The sequence below is a fragment of the Bolinopsis microptera genome, chromosome 1, assembly GCF_026151205.1.
Source record: "Bolinopsis microptera isolate Bmic1 chromosome 1, MBARI_Bmic_1.0, whole genome shotgun sequence".
Classification (NCBI taxonomy): domain Eukaryota; kingdom Metazoa; phylum Ctenophora; class Tentaculata; order Lobata; family Bolinopsidae; genus Bolinopsis; species Bolinopsis microptera.
Window position 1 is genome coordinate 17272705 of NC_087072.1, and position 15941 is coordinate 17288645.

General features: G+C 38.3%; 1 protein-coding gene across 8 annotated transcripts in view; it reads left to right on the forward strand.

The window, feature by feature from the left end:
* LOC134826727 (rho GTPase-activating protein 27-like) overlaps window positions 1-15276 on the forward strand; it is a 63555-nt gene extending 48279 nt beyond the window's left edge. For all 8 annotated transcript variants that reach the window (XM_063839219.1, XM_063839248.1, XM_063839225.1 and 5 more), the window contains 9 exons: window positions 7706-7770; window positions 7915-8134; window positions 8958-9084; window positions 9483-9626; window positions 9894-9995; window positions 12805-12964; window positions 13079-13227; window positions 13375-13489; window positions 13705-15276. In XM_063839219.1, the coding sequence (XP_063695289.1) occupies window positions 7706-7770; window positions 7915-8134; window positions 8958-9084; window positions 9483-9626; window positions 9894-9995; window positions 12805-12964; window positions 13079-13227; window positions 13375-13489; window positions 13705-13873 (1251 nt within the window). In that variant the 3' untranslated portion in view covers window positions 13874-15276. The remainder of the gene's footprint in view (window positions 1-7705; window positions 7771-7914; window positions 8135-8957; window positions 9085-9482; window positions 9627-9893; window positions 9996-12804; window positions 12965-13078; window positions 13228-13374; window positions 13490-13704) is intronic.
* The last annotated feature ends 665 nt before the right edge of the window (window positions 15277-15941 follow it).

The window sequence follows — 15941 nt, forward strand, 5'->3', positions numbered from 1 at the left end:
AAGGTATATAGAAATATCGGTTTGGGTCGGTTATTTCATGGTACGTTACACAGATCATTGGTTGTAACCTTATAAGCGGATACGTATCCTCCACATTTAAACTGATAGCTAATAATATGTTGACCGCAACTGTTTATAATTAGATATTATTACTTAATTCTTGCACAGATATTGGTGTGGCTTCGTCACTTAAAGTTACGTAGTACAGCTACGTAGAGCTTACTAACACCATGCTATTACCAGAATTTCACTATTTAAGCCTTACTAGATAATTAACTGACCGACAGACTGACTTACAGGCGACTGACCGACATTACAAAAAAGACAGATTAGCATTGACGAGAACGGACAGTTTTGCCTGGCTTCCGACCTCTAGCATTACACAGTCTAGGTAAACTATAGGTAAAAATATAATATTAATCATAAGCTCAATAAATGTTTTTGCCATGAAACGGACCAAACTGATCCTAACTCATATTCCACTCATCATAGCATATCGCTTCAGCATGTACAAAGGGCATAACCTCAATCAGTTTAATGTAGTGAAATGACTGGTGTGAATGAAGTAGTGTACTAATACAAGTTGGAGAGGATCAGGTATTATCATAAGCTAAAATGTACTAATCTTTGTATTCTAAATGGGGAAAAAGAAGAAACATTGTCAGTCAGTCGAGAAAATTGTCAGTCAGGCTATATGGCAGCTTTGTAGATGTTGTGACTATGCTAGTAGTGGTCCCAGGTAATCTGCCGATCTGACCTAGTTATCATGATCCCTGTGTAACTTACTGTGTGACTTACTGAGAATATAGTGCTATCTTATCTAGTTTCATTAGTTTTTACTCTGGGAGGAGCGAGAGAGAGAGAGAGAGAGAGGTGGTGAGAGCAGAAAGAAGTAGGGGCGATAAGTTATATGTTGCTTCACGTATCCTTTTGTTTCAATTTCTTACTCTACATATTATATAATGTTATGTTCGATGGTCTCTACAATCTATACTAAATCTTGGCAATTGCGTCGCGTCGGTCGTTTTTTTCTTCATTATTATTGCAGTATTTATATTTTATTGCAGTATTTATATTTTATTGCAGTATTTATATATACATATATATTATATTTTGTTATAGGAGGGTTGTAGTTGCAGCGGAAAACATTAAAGTTTTGGCAGATTGCCCGGCTAAATTTCCCTTTACGGTGTTACCTGGTTACATCTAGTCTCGTATTCTGTAAAATAACAATGCCTCCAGAATAACAATAGCTCGCTAGTGAACTAGTTACCTCCCTTAGAGTTAAATCACTCCAACATTCTCACGTCACATACGTAACAGCTCCTTTTCCTTTGCGTGTGTAATGACATAATCGCCTTCCTATATTATAGAATGTTTGAGTTTACTTTGTGTGTCACATTTGCTCCCCCTCTCTCTCTCTCTCCCCTCTTCCTTTCTTTGTTTTCTCTGTCCGGGTCCCAAGCATACTGGTGACTAGTTGTCATACATTATTCAAATGTTAGCTTGCATCTGCTGCCGTGGATCTGTTACACATGTTACACTTCCTCTTCTCACACTTACAGCTGATCCAATACCATCCTTACTTGTTTTATTCTCAGGAAGCCCAGATAGTTACGTCAGCTGTTTTCTCTTTTCTTAGCGTATAACTGTTCCGGATAGTTGACCTGAATGCTGACTTTGTGACGTCATCAGCGTACAGTCACCACTTTATTTCCGTACCTCTATTTACTGGGCGCTTATTGTTACCGGCCTATTTCCTTTCCCTTAAGTTCTGGTTCCATTTTTATGGTCATGTAAATCATATCTCCATTTACCTCGGTACGTTTTTCTTTCCCCTAAGATGCCTGTTAGGAGGTTTGAAGGAACATTTCACACAGATCTCTGTTAAATATATTGCCCGCAGTATTTTCAACGTTAAACCACTCTTCTAGATCACTTCTCCTCCTAGAACCACGTACTGCTCACTGAATGTTTTATAATATTACTTAGTTGTGCATGCTACATCACTCCATTATACGTTGCTGAATCTTTATGATTTATAGTGTTTCTTACGTTCGTGTGACTTTGCTTTGGGAACACACCTTTGTTCATGTATTAAAATACTGACTTTTGTTAAGTTCTTCGATATATATATTACATTGCGTCGTGTAAAAACCTATAAAATTTGATCCCCGTATTACTTGGAGGGGGATATTTAAAACATATAAGTGATACGAAAGGATTTTATTAGCAGGAGCTTTCAAAATACTTGTGTAAATCGTCTAAAGCTGTATTACTTACTCGCCTAATAGATCATATCCCGAATATAAAGGCATTTAATTATTCTTAAACAATTGATATATTTAACATTGATTTGCTCAATTCTGCATCGTAACCTTTTTTGGTGATATTTCCTTGCGGATCATGAATAGTGGGCCCCCTGTATTGCGTGGTTTCAGGTTTAATATGTCTCTCTCCAAAAATAGAACAATTACAGCTCTATTTATATAATCTTAGATTGAACGTTTGTCAAAATCATTTGTCGAAGTTTAACTAAGTTCTCAATTTAAACTTTCTAGTCACAAACAAACAATTGGTATATTATTTAGTCACAAAAATTTCGTTCTTTTAACTTTTTCGTTGGAGGCTTCAAGCCCGTCGCTAGTCGCTTAAAAACTGCTTTTTTTTGCTAAGAAGTTTATTCAGAAGTGGTTGCCTGGAAATGATTTAAATTTAGAACAGCTCATTTCATAAAGACTCTTCAGATTATTTTACTTCTCTATTTTCTATTGGTTCTTTAACCTCTTAATTGATCTTGTTTTTAGAGTTATATTTCAATCGCGAATATGCACACTCACACTGCTGCCCTCATATGGTAGAAAATGATATACTTTTAAATCACGTGCTCACTTGTCACTGATATAGTCAAGCAAATCATCGATGGCTAATGGCTGTCGTGACTTGTATTTCTTAATACCATAACCTTGAAGCAATCTATCTTGGTCATTCCACGGAATATCACATACCTCAAACATTGAACTAGATTCAATATGATCTCAAAACTATGCGTTCTTATTGAAGCTCTGTGTTGTGTGCTGCAGTGATTGGGACCACCGCAACTTTAGGTTTTCATTAATTCTTGTATTGGTCTCACGAATAGAGTCTGATAGAACTCTAGAAGGTTTTTTATGAAAGATCAAAATGTCTGTTTACCATCATGCTGGAAAGCACGACCGTCAGCTTTTATAGCCCCTTAATACTATTTTCGCCATTTAGACTCTTTAGAAGTCGTTCAGCAGGTTTAATTTTAGTTCAAACTATTCTAATTCGATGTTATGATGAAAATCTAACAGCTACAACGAGCATTTTAATTTAATTCAATCCTAAGATGTGCCCTGTAATCTTTAAACTATATATAAAGCGAGACGATATATATATATTTATTTATCCGTGCCATTTTACTGACACCACGGCATCAACTTTAACACGACTTTCCGCAAAAACCGTAAAAGATATACAACTGAAACTTTTTTGACTGGGTCAAATGCTTTAATGGCATTCAAATCAGCATGAAAAAATAAAAAATTGGCCAAGAAATAGGAGTTTTAGAGCCCAAAATTTGGACCCCCAAGTGGTGTCAAAAACGCGAATTAAATAGGTAATAATTATTTTAGTCTCTTGAGTCTTGACACCACTTTAGGGTTAGACGGGTTCCTGCTAGTAATATTAAAGCCGTTATAAATAAATGTACTTAACAAACTTCTTATCGGCCATGTTATTGTGTTACCGTTTCAAGATAAGCAGCGTTATCATTCATAATAATTGATGATACTGATAGGAGGCAGTACTCGGCACTAACGCGATGTGTTACGGCACTATCTGAGCTCGTTACCTAAGATGAGAAGTACGAATGAGTCGGACTTTTCAATTTACTCGTATCGTACGTACTTTTCAATTGTACTGAAAAGTTCTCCTTCTAGAAATTAATGGAAGAGTTCTAAATCGCAAGTTACGGACTTATATTGAGCGTTTTCAAAACAGCTTTTAAACAAGCTGTTTGAATAAGTAAATTGTCTAGTAATTTTTGTTTTACTTTTAAATTTAAATGCCTGCCTGATCTAAGAATTGTGTGTTTAATTTGTTCGCGAACGGCATATTTTCTCTAACATCGGCAAACAATTACATTTACATTTTACAACGGCCCTAATGATAATAATTCAAAAACAAAAAAATTCTATCTTAATCGTACGTCGTATGAGTCGGACTTTTCAAAGTTGCGTACAAGTACGTACTTTTCCCCCTAAACGAGTCCGTACTTCTCATCTTAGCTCGTTACAATTTGCTGCAAATTGAATTTGCAGGACATGAATGAATGGGAAAAGCGACCGACCGATTTCATTCTCGGTATCATCTTGCGTTTGGACTGGATACGGTAATGGTCATTTAAATTGACATCATTAATCATTTCCTTTAGTTTGGAAAAAGGAGACATTGGCGACGGTTTTGGTTAAAAAATTACCCTAATAGGGAACTTCTTAGATTTGAGTGGCAGCGGATCTGAATGGAGCTGGGCTAGCCGCTACCAGTACCGTTTAACGACGTATTTTTAGTAACATGTCAAGGATTAATTTCCACGCACAACGCTATTTTGGGTAATCAAGGTCGTCGATCTTGCTAAAAGTATAACAGTTAAGCGATTTCAAGTCAAGGTTTTACCTCTCGATAGATCCGAATATAGTTATCAATCCTAGTAATACTATACAAGGCATTGTCTACTTGAGCCTATAATCCGTTAGTGACCAATTTGACATGGTGAGCCTCCCACGTAGATTTGAGATTCACGGCTCGACTATAAAAGTTTCTCAAACCTGCAGCACTTCTCGCTCTATACTGGTTCTCTTCCTGAGCTCCACTATGCCTCCTCACCTCTAAATTCAGATGGAGGGACATGCCTTTTATAATGTTGGTTTTAAACTCACCTTAATGGTTCACAAACCCCCTTGTTTAGCTGGATTCCGTATGTACGCACTGATTGAAGATCTGGAGCACAGCACCTCATACTACTAACAGACCTCTTGCGTAGCCTAGTTTTTTCTGCCATTGTCTAATGTCTATAGAAATCATTCTCAGACAATTACACTAATTGGCTAATTATTTGCATTGCACATATTACTCATAATCACCCTACACACCAACTATGTTCCGTACATAGTGTATAAACTTAAACCTTTCGCGGTGCAGTCCGTACAAGTGCAGCGCCTCCCTTTGCTTGTATTATACACCGTCATGCTGAGTGCTTGTTGAACTGATCTCATCGTCTGATTACACTGTCCTCCTCTCTGAGAGAGAGCTGAGCTGTGATTTGTTCCGGTGTAGTAATCTGATTTTCAAGTTTTAAAGCTGGTGCATTGTGCGGTATTTCAATCCTACATTCCGCACGTCATTAATCGTCACATTTTCCCTATCCTACCAATCTAATTCAATGATTTGATAATAATGAGTGTATACCCACATCATTAATGAAGCCAATTTCCTTGTCACTGTTTCACTATCAGCACATATGTTGAAGATTATATTGTCGCACGTATAATATGTTGATTTACCGTCTAAATACACGGTGTTTAACTGAGTACTCACTGATAGTGCTATAGATGATGAAATGTTGTGATGCAGGGGTCACGTGCCTGCTGTCATGATCCCAGGAACATATGCCTCTGTTATAGATGAATTAAGACGGAAAACTCTCAAGGTAAAGTAATTATATTTTGTCAACTCTCAAGATTTAGCACCTAGATATGAACTCGATACCCGTATCATGTACTTATTAGGTAATTTTATCTGTCATGATACCCGTTCAAACCAAGGTATGATTAGTCCCCCACTCACTTTCAGAGTGTTTCAGTATTTAAGTTTGTGTCGCTGGCATCATCTCAACTTTAAATAAGTGCGGAGCAGCGCGGTGAGATCGTCAGGTGTAATATTATCCGGCATTACACACGCTGCTTCATTCCATTTCTTGTAGTAGGGCTCCCTCCTTTGTTATCAGTCTCACATCGAACAGGATCCATCTTTACAATAATAACCGGCATCATATTTCGGGAACATCTTTTGTTTTCCCCCTCCTGTGATTATATCTGCTCAGAGTAAACATTCATTACCTCGTTCATTGTAGACTTGTTTGGTGTGTGTGTGTGTGTGTGTTTCGTTGCACTTCCACCCATCTTGTGTCGTGAGTGTTTGTCATGTTTTCTCGTATAGTCCCAGCCATCGGTCGGACAGCCTCCTCCTCGTCTGATCTCAGTGAGGACAGGATCGTGTCTCTCGTCCAACAAAACTTAGACGAATACAAACTCTCGGAACTGAAGAAGAAGGAAGCTAAATTGATCGCTAAGTTACGTCTAGCTCGAGAACAGATAACTGAAATAACCTCATTCTGGGAACCAGGAAGGGGTTCTTCTCTAACACGGGATAAAAAAGGAAGCTCCTCCCTTACTTCCCTTAACAAGCACGACCCCCTTATCCACCAGACCTCCTCAGAGAGCAACCTATTAGTGGTATCCTCCATATCCTGCACCTCAATAAACTCAGAGATCCACTCTGAAGACCACCTCCACAGCCCTGAGTCCCAGAACCAGGGACTCCTCATGCTGGACGAGATAAACGAACAAGACGCCAGGATGAGAGAGAAGAACATAATAGAGTTTGAGACACTGCGACAGGAAGAGGAGGAGACACTCGAGGAGCTAGTGACGAGACTGCAACACAAAGTGGTGGCAGCGTACGGTAATGAAGGGACTGAGACCTTACAGAGACGAGTAGCGTGGGGGTTCATCAGAGCATGCTGTGATCCCAGTGTTAGGTGTTATGTGGTGGAACAGGGCTGGACTAAATCTCTAGCTGAGACTCTTACTCCGGCTGAGCTTCTCGAACTAGCTCTAGCGGTACTGCGCCCTTTCTTCCTTTCTACTTTACTTCCTAGTTTATATATCTGCATTATGTTCACAATAGTCGGTCCCATAATCCATAATTCTGTTCTTGTTAGGATTAATAATACCAAATATTTCAATAATTACCTCACTGGCCGAATTCAATCAGAGAATACGTATGTTAATACCTCTCGTACTCTCGTGCTACTCTTAACTCTATTGGATGATCTATTAGGACCATTTATTGCAGGGTTTATGGATTTCATAGAACTTCTAGATAAGTCGAGCCCTTTTAATCTCTTACTATTACTGTAGTATTGTTGATAAAGGATTAAAATGATGCCATATGACTCACGAGGGATGTGTAATGAGTGGCTTGACTGTTTACACAGTAGACACACTACACACTACACACTTAATATTATAGTTAACAGAGTTAATGTATTTTACAGAGTTTAGTTTATATTAGCAGTCAATAACTAGAAGTATACAGAGTTTAGTTTATATGAGCAGTCAATAACTAGAGGTATACAGAGTTTAGTTTATATGAGCAGTCAATAACTAGAGGTATACAGAGTTTAGTTTATATATTAGCAGTCAATAACTAGAAGTATACAGAGTTTATGTGTCTAGTAATCACATACAACTCTTATCTGAACAACATGACTTGACAATCTTAAATTTGACTGTCCTGAAACCAAGACCGACATTTTAACAGCGACTACGGAACAAGACATGAAAACACTGATAACACTAATCATTATTTGTTCTCGATAATGACTCCTAATTTGTTTCAGAGTCCGGTGATAAAATGTGAAGGTACGCTCAAGAGAAAGATAACTAAAACTCCACCAGAAGTCAAGTAAGGGAATTTAATTAAAATTTTAAATGTGTCGATTCTAATTATTGTTCTATTAAAAAATGATTCAAGCTTCACATGAAACTTCGTTACAGAAAGCTTCAGATTTCTTTATATTTAAAGTAAATAACCGCAACGATTGAACAGGTCTGTTGAGAAATCATGGGCAAGCTTCTACGCGATATTGAAATCCAACACCATATACTTCTACAAAGATGTGAAACACTTCAAACGAAACGAGTTTGAGTCAGCATGCGATATCACCAACGATGCTCTCGTGGATCTAGAGCCCGACAAAAAGGGTATTAAACTTATCAAGATATCTAAACCGAACGGTCTTGAAATGTTACTCCGAGTCAAAGCAGAGGTAAGGTTTTATTATATTATTATTATTTCATATTATATATGTAAGGTTTATTATTATTATATTAGAGAGCACCATAACTAAACAAAATATGTACATTATTAAGCTCAATATTAAGTCATAATTAAAGTTTGTCTCCTGACTCTGGAGTTTAGACAATGGCTAAGGCGACTACCAATTTAAAATCAGAACCCATTCTCAAGGGGGGTTCACCCTGATTTTTTTGTGAAATTTGATTTGGAGATAGCAATTGACCAACAAACTAGGGCCTGACGCCTGTGACCGAACTTTTGAGGGGGTTCCGGACTCCGTGTGCCGGCGGGACAGTCACGCCTATTTTTGGTCCCAATTACGCCCAATTATGCCAAATCACCTTAACATGCTCAAAACCTATAAATTTTCATCAAGATTGGACAAAAAATTACTGAGTTTAAATGAGCCAAAAACCATATGCCCATATTTGGGCATACGCACCAAATTTGATCGATTTTGGCCCATAAATTGGTCAAATATCAATATTTTTGAATGAAACTAACTTTATACAAAAGGTAAGTCTAAACTATACATTCTCTATGATTGTCAGCTCAATATTATATCTACCGGAACTCCCTAAAAAAGTTCGGTCACAGGCCCTAGTTTGTTGGTCAATTGCTATCTCCAAATCAAATTTCACAAAAAAATCAGGGTGAACCCCCCTTAACTTAAGCTAGATCGATTGTTTCCCAAGTCCAGACGCATCTATTCACCCTGTCTCGTCACTGACTAGTGATCACACAGTTTAGACGTCCTCATTTCCACCCGGGACTATAACCTAACTGTATTTCAGACGGGAGTTAAGGCTTCAACGTTTGAGTCGTGGCTAGAGAACTTGAGTGGTTGCACGGGGACTCCTTACACTGGGCTTAAGAACTCTCTATCTACTTCTGACATATCACATCATGTCGGCAGCAACGGTACGTACACCGCTACACACGCTACACACGCTACACACGCTACACATTGCTATTTAACTGTGTGAGAAGTGATGGGGGCTCATTGGCACTCTACATTTTCTTTTGAATTGAAACCCAGGGAGCCAGCCTTAGTTTTCACTTCCTCCCTACTTTATACACCTATTGTACTATAAGTGTTTCAGATTGTGTTTATGAGTTGTGGAAAGTATAAATGCCATCTTAGCACGAATAAGGTGCATAATAATATACAATAAGGTACATGGTGGCGTAGGTAAATGTATTGGCTATAGAAAATGGATATTGTTAGGAATATCCTTAAGTAGTGAAAGGAAGTGAAACAGCTAATATCATTATACAATATATATAAATTATATAATATATATCATGTATTATTTCAGGTCATGACACTGACGTTGATAGGAGATCAATCCTAGACTGCAAAGAGATAACCAAGAAAGACATAACTGAGTTTCTGAACAAGAAAATGAAAGATCCTACCAACAAATCATCGGTACAAAAGCTACTAGAGGATCAGGGAATAGGTTTGTAATTACTACTAATTACTGCTAATTACTCGAGATAAGCTTTTTAAATTATAAATAACTTAAAACTACTACATCGCATAATCAGTATCTCAAAACAAGAATAGCAGTAATTTCAGTTGAATAGTAAAATCTGATCATGATACGGACCAGTACCGTTTATATCACAAACAATGGAAAATAGATCAAAGCTGCACCAGCGCACATAGAATCCTGGTACAGATTTGTAGTTAACTCGCAGGTTGTTGATTTTTGTGTATCTTTCAGACATCAGTCACCTTGATAAGTCAAAGAAGAAGGAGGTATTAAACAGACTGCTGACATCTCGACCTTCCTTCTCTGACCTCGAGAGAAAGGGACTCATTAAATGTAAGTTTTTATTGGGGAATGTTCCTCTCGGGCGATATTGACTCGGCCGATTAATTTGATATCTATCAATATCTTTTTAATTCAGTTCACCAATTTGAGGCGCAATTCAAATTTTCTATTTCCAAATTTCGGTGAATGCTCTCTCGATCAAACAACAAGTGATAAGTGAATAAGTGATAGCTTTACCATCATGTAATTCTTCTTGACATCGATGTTTACTGTTTATGCATTTTTCTAAAGGTGTTTATCTTTGCGGTAAACTCCTTTTTCTCCTATTTTTAGTTCATTCTTCAGTCCTCTTAGTCTCCTACACTCCTACGAGTCTTTACTCTTTTTGCGCTGTGTTGTTACTTTTCCTCAATGTAGTCGTTGTTGTACTGGTTTCTGGGTTTCATCTAGTGACACGAGGTATCCACTGATGGTGTATTTCAATTGTCAGAGCTCTTCCACAGGGGCATGCAACCAAACTTATTGGTTGCAGATCAAAACGAGATCATTATCTGCTTGCAAACATTTCTTAGGAGCAACAGGTGCAAGTTTAAACTTAGCTTTAACATCGAAGTCTTTTTTGTTTGTAAACCGGGCGGTTCTAATGACAAATTTTAATACACATTTCTGTAGTCAGTGTAGCTTACGTTGCAATTATCGAGCTCTCTCATCTTTTGTAACTTAGCGATAAGTTCAGTTTGCTGCTACCGCGTAGTTAGCCTTTGCGTGTGTACTGTGTACTTGTACATTACTATACAAGTACACCATGGAGGATGATCTGAATTTGACCCGATCTCAGAAGAAAATCAAGGATTTCAATTATGAAGAAAAGGAAGATGTAGAGGGCTTTGTTGATAGATGGTTCACTACGATGGCAAAAGATTTGAAAATCGACGACGTCGACATTCGTGGAGATATGGACAAAGAAATATTAAATATCAATGGCTCCGTCTATTTATAAAAGGTATATGGCAGACTAGGTTATGCAAGCAGCAGACCTCTACGGCGGCAGAGTAGACAGATGAGCACTATGATGGAAATGATTGAGTGCCTCAAGACGGAAGCGCTAGCAGACAAGGAAAAGGTGAAAGAAGAGGATGAAGAACAGCTTCCAGCTCTGGTAACCGCAGTACTGGAGGAGATCGGGGAGAAACCTCATTTTGAAGCGACAAGAGTCGGCTGAAAGAGGCCAGGTACGGCTATCCGACCAGTCAAGATCAACGTCCCAAGCTCAACAGCAGTTCATCGGATTCTGATGAAAACAGGGAGACTGAGGCTGGCTGAGGCACACAAAGATGTATGGATTTGTCCTGATAGATCCAGTGAAGAGCGTGCAGCAAGGAAGAACCTGGTAACTGACCTGAAGAAGAAGAGGGCTGAACAGACTCATCTCGACCACTACATCCGTAACGGGAAGGTCTGTAGTATAGCCGGGTTAAGAAGCCACCATGAAGTAATTCATGTCTCTCGCACACCGATCAGTAAATGTAGGAGTATCTTAACTCTTAAGAGTTTTCGGACGTTATCTGTATTTGAGAGACAATTATATTATATACATACATTATTATTTGATTGTTTCACACTTTTCATCATTTTATTACTAGGTGGAGGTGATTTTATTGAGACTTTGGGCGGCCAAAAAACTCCTGTTCTGAAAGTTGTCCTCTGTACGTGTTTCACTGACCCGCGCTTTTTAGCATTTATACATTTCGGCCCATTTTATATTTTTGTTCGATTTGGTGTACATTTGTATACTTGCTATTTTGTAAAAGTTTCAAATAAAAAATCGATAAGATAAATAATAAAAATGAACTGAAAAACGAATCAAACGAATAAAACTAATGACCCATCAGGGCACTGCACTCTTAACAGAAACATGCCACAGCCCACACCCTGAAGATCAGCACGTTACAACAAAGATAAACCTAATCTGACAAATGGCTAGATAGCATAACTCAACATATCACAATTTGAGCACAATGAGACAAGTTTCCATCCTCTTCAAACATTTACTTCCCTAATAGCAAAACATGAAATTGTAAAAACTCACTCGTTTAACTGGTTTGTGTTCGGTACGAATTGTCCCTCCTTCGAAGTCGTGGTGCTTGTCTGGCTAAGTATTCTTCTTGTGTAGGTCCTCAACAAGAAGTCTATGCTTAACTCTATCCTCCAATGCAATGAGCGGTCTGGACTAAGCCTAACGAAGACTGAGCTAAACTTCTTCGACTGTCGTAGTTTTCGAGCTTGACCAAGTATCTGGTAGACTGTACTGGACAGAGTTACCTTGACTGGCCGAGTAGCCTTCTCATTCGTCTTGCCAACTATCCATCGCTCGTTTAAGTCCAATCTCCTACAGTAGTGCTATTAGTGTAGGGCTGGTGGTAAGACATTAAAATAAGTAGAAGTAGCTTTAGGCTTTGTGGCACAGTGGTTGGGTTTCTAGCCACCCTCTAGCTCCTTTTGTATCCTTTACTCTTCTAGTAACTATAGATTTATTGGAAACTACTTTATCAGAGCTTTTAGTAGGTTTTCTCATACATTATTTGTGATCGGAGGCAGCCACCAGCTGCACTGCTCATCTCTACCATCATAATTAGCAAGTGTGTATGTACAGATATTATTCACAAATATGCCGAATATTTACATATTTCTAGAGAGCAGGTGCTATTCACAGTTTCACACCCAAAAACTGTTCTAACAAACCGTGCTAACAGTGAGTGCTAGCATCGAGTGCTACGAGTGAGTGCTAGCATCGAGTGCTACGAGTGAGTGCTAGCAGTGCAGTGAGTGCTAGCAGTGCTAACAGTCCCACTCTCCTCAGATACTGTGTTCGGGTGCCCGTTAGCAAAGCTTTGTACCAGACAGAAGGTGGCTGTACCGCGTGTTTTAACAGACTGTGTGGAAGCAATAGAGTACCGGGGTCTGAAGAGTGGGGGGATGTACAGGATCAGTGGGAACAGTGCCAGTATTCAGAAGCTCAGGTCTCTCTCTCTTCTCTTAATCATTATTTAATATTATATTATTGATTTTAACAGGAACCATGTTTGAACCAGCTTGCCCCCTTGTTCATAACTGACAGGTTTCGCCCATTTCAGGTTTAAATTTGACCGAGAAGAGACTGTGAACTTGAAAGATGAAGAGTTCGACATTAACATGCTGACAGGTTTCCTGAAACTGTTCCTACGTGAACTTCCCGAGCCTGTTATACCTTTCTGCCAGTACCCCATCGTGGAACAAGCCATCAGTTAGTATTTACTTTCATCTCAATTTATCTAGCCGTTTTCGATTAATTAGCGAATTAATTAAAAGCTTAGTAACCCTGTCTGATGAATTTAATTATAAAGCTCGGTTAAAAATGACGACGGCTACTAACAATCCTGTATTTTTGTAGACGGAGATCGGAATGGTAGCTACGAAGAAACGCTGACATCTCTGAAGCAGGTGGTTCATGACCTCCCGGAACCGAACAAGTCTACCTTCAAATATATCATACTTCACCTCGTCAGGTACACTGTCTCATTCAACCCAATTACAAACGTGGATTAAAATTAACAATATTGCTCGCTGGCCTGAAAATTCATTTAAAATTTGGTCCCCTTTCTATAGAGTTCTGAGTTACGAGCCACCTGTGCAATACATGAAGACTAATGTTAGGGTGGCGCTTTTTTTGCGATCCTAGACTAATTTAATGGAATGTTTTGTAACTCCTGCTTTATTTCAGGGTGGCACACGAAGAAGAGAATCAGATGGACGAACACAATCTGAGTATAATATTCGGACCCTCCTTACTGGGGAACCACCCTGACAGAGCTAACCTTCTCGTCGACCTTCCAATACAGAATACTGCTGTCGAGAAGATTATTACCAACTATAGGACAATCTTCAAATGAGAACTTGAAACCAGTTGTAGTTTGTCGTCTCAACTAGAACACAATGTCCGGTTACAACAAATCCTTGTCAAATTCGAGACACTTATCTTTGTAGAATAATGCAGCGGATCTAAGACGAAATATAGATCAAGACGAAAGATATGGACGAAAGAGGAACAGCTGATTCGATGTTCAGTCTTCAGAACCCTTCAGAATTAAACCTGGCAATGGTCCATGGTAACAGTGGTAACTGGTAACAGTGCTGTGTTTCTTTTCCGTGTGCCATTAGAGTCTAATTTAGACTGGTTTATCCTCCTGTCTGGACTTCATGGAACCACCACGGAACCACCTCGTTTTCTAACTCAGAGTTTCAAGCGCGGCGTTTGATTTGAAGTCTTGTTTTTAGCGGGCCCTCGAACAAGAGTAGCCCTCTTTGCATGACCAAAGTTGTCAAATAACTTGAAAATTGACTGATGACGTACCATCTCCCATTTTTATCACTTTGTACAGTGGGTTACGTTGTATTTGAAAGTTTTTTTGATGAAAAATTGTTTCGAGTTGAATTTCTTTTGATATATATTGATATAATACGGTAACAGATCTTTAATAGCATTTCAGAATAACAAAAATTTGATTTTTTGTTAATTTTAATATTTTTAATTAACTGGTCCTAATACCGGCTTATCATACACTCTTTTAAGTGCACGAAGTTTTGTACAATGTAAAAAAACTTAGCTTCTTTTGAAACAAATCCATTTAAGATTGCGACACTGATTTCTAGTTAGATAAACCCTTTTTGCTAATTTTGTATCCGTATAAAAATGACCTCAAGTTCTCTCCAGTATTTGTTCAACGTCCTACTCTGTAAAAAAGCCACTTTTCTCTGTTATAAAGATTTTGGATATAACGTGAGATTTAGTGTACACTGAGTCCAGCTATTTGCCAAGCCTGTATTTTCCCTTTAAGTATGCTCATTAATCAACGTTAAGGCGACTTAACAAACCCTTGTGTTTCGAAAAGGAATCACTTTTAATCACCTATAGTTAGATAAACCTATTACCTATGAAAGTTAACTTCAAGGAATCGGAACTCTTGTAAAAACGCTATTAACATAACTCTTTATAAAAACAAGGAACTTTAGATGCTGTGACTAACCAAATCTCGTTTGACGTTTATCTGGCTTTTAAAAGTATAACACGAGACAGTAGACAGTTATAGGCTAACAGTCACACTGCTGGTAAATCTGTCGCAGAGACATTAGAGGGCCGCCATTAATACACAAATACGTTAAACGGCAACCTTCATGGGAAAAATAATGATTCTGGTTTTCTGATTTTTACTGATTTTGTTATAAAGTACTGTGTAGTGTGTTGTAGTACGTTTTCTGTTATTTCTGAATTGACATTTTTGTTAATAGATATAAACGAGCGCATTTTAATTTTGTTACATTTCAACGCCAACAGGTACAATACTAGAAATTGTGAAAGCTGGTTAATAAGTGGGTGGAAAAGTTTTTCCTGAACTTCACATGTCACAGCTAGTTTCATCAGCTTTCTCTTATATTAGTCAACTTGTCCTCTTCCTGAGTCATTTTCTTCTGTGGTGATAGTTCTATTGTATGTTTCGGAAACAGCACTTTGAAGCCTCTTTCTAATTCTATGATTATAAACTGTATCAGTATACTTGATACTTCAATCCCGGAAAAATCTCGATAGCTTTCAAGGCCGAGTTGCGTGACACATTGATTGACGATATCAATCTTTCGCAGCTCGGCGTGGCCCAGTGGTGCATCTCTCCGATCTCCATCTAAGTTGTATTAGATTTTGACTCGTCTAAATTTCTTCGAAGTAGCGCGCGCCGCTTTCTTCTCGAAACGATGGCAAGTGCTACGAAGTAGCGCGCGCCGGGCCAGATCATTAACAATGGTCAATTTCAAGGTGTGTACTGTAAAATCTTGACATCATATTTAAAAAGCTGGTGTGTTATGAATTTAGTCTAAAAGCTAAAATCGTCCTTTTTAGGCTTATTTTAACAAAAAGTCAGTCAGGGAAGATCGGATTGATTTGATGCTTGTAGCGCGATGCACTAC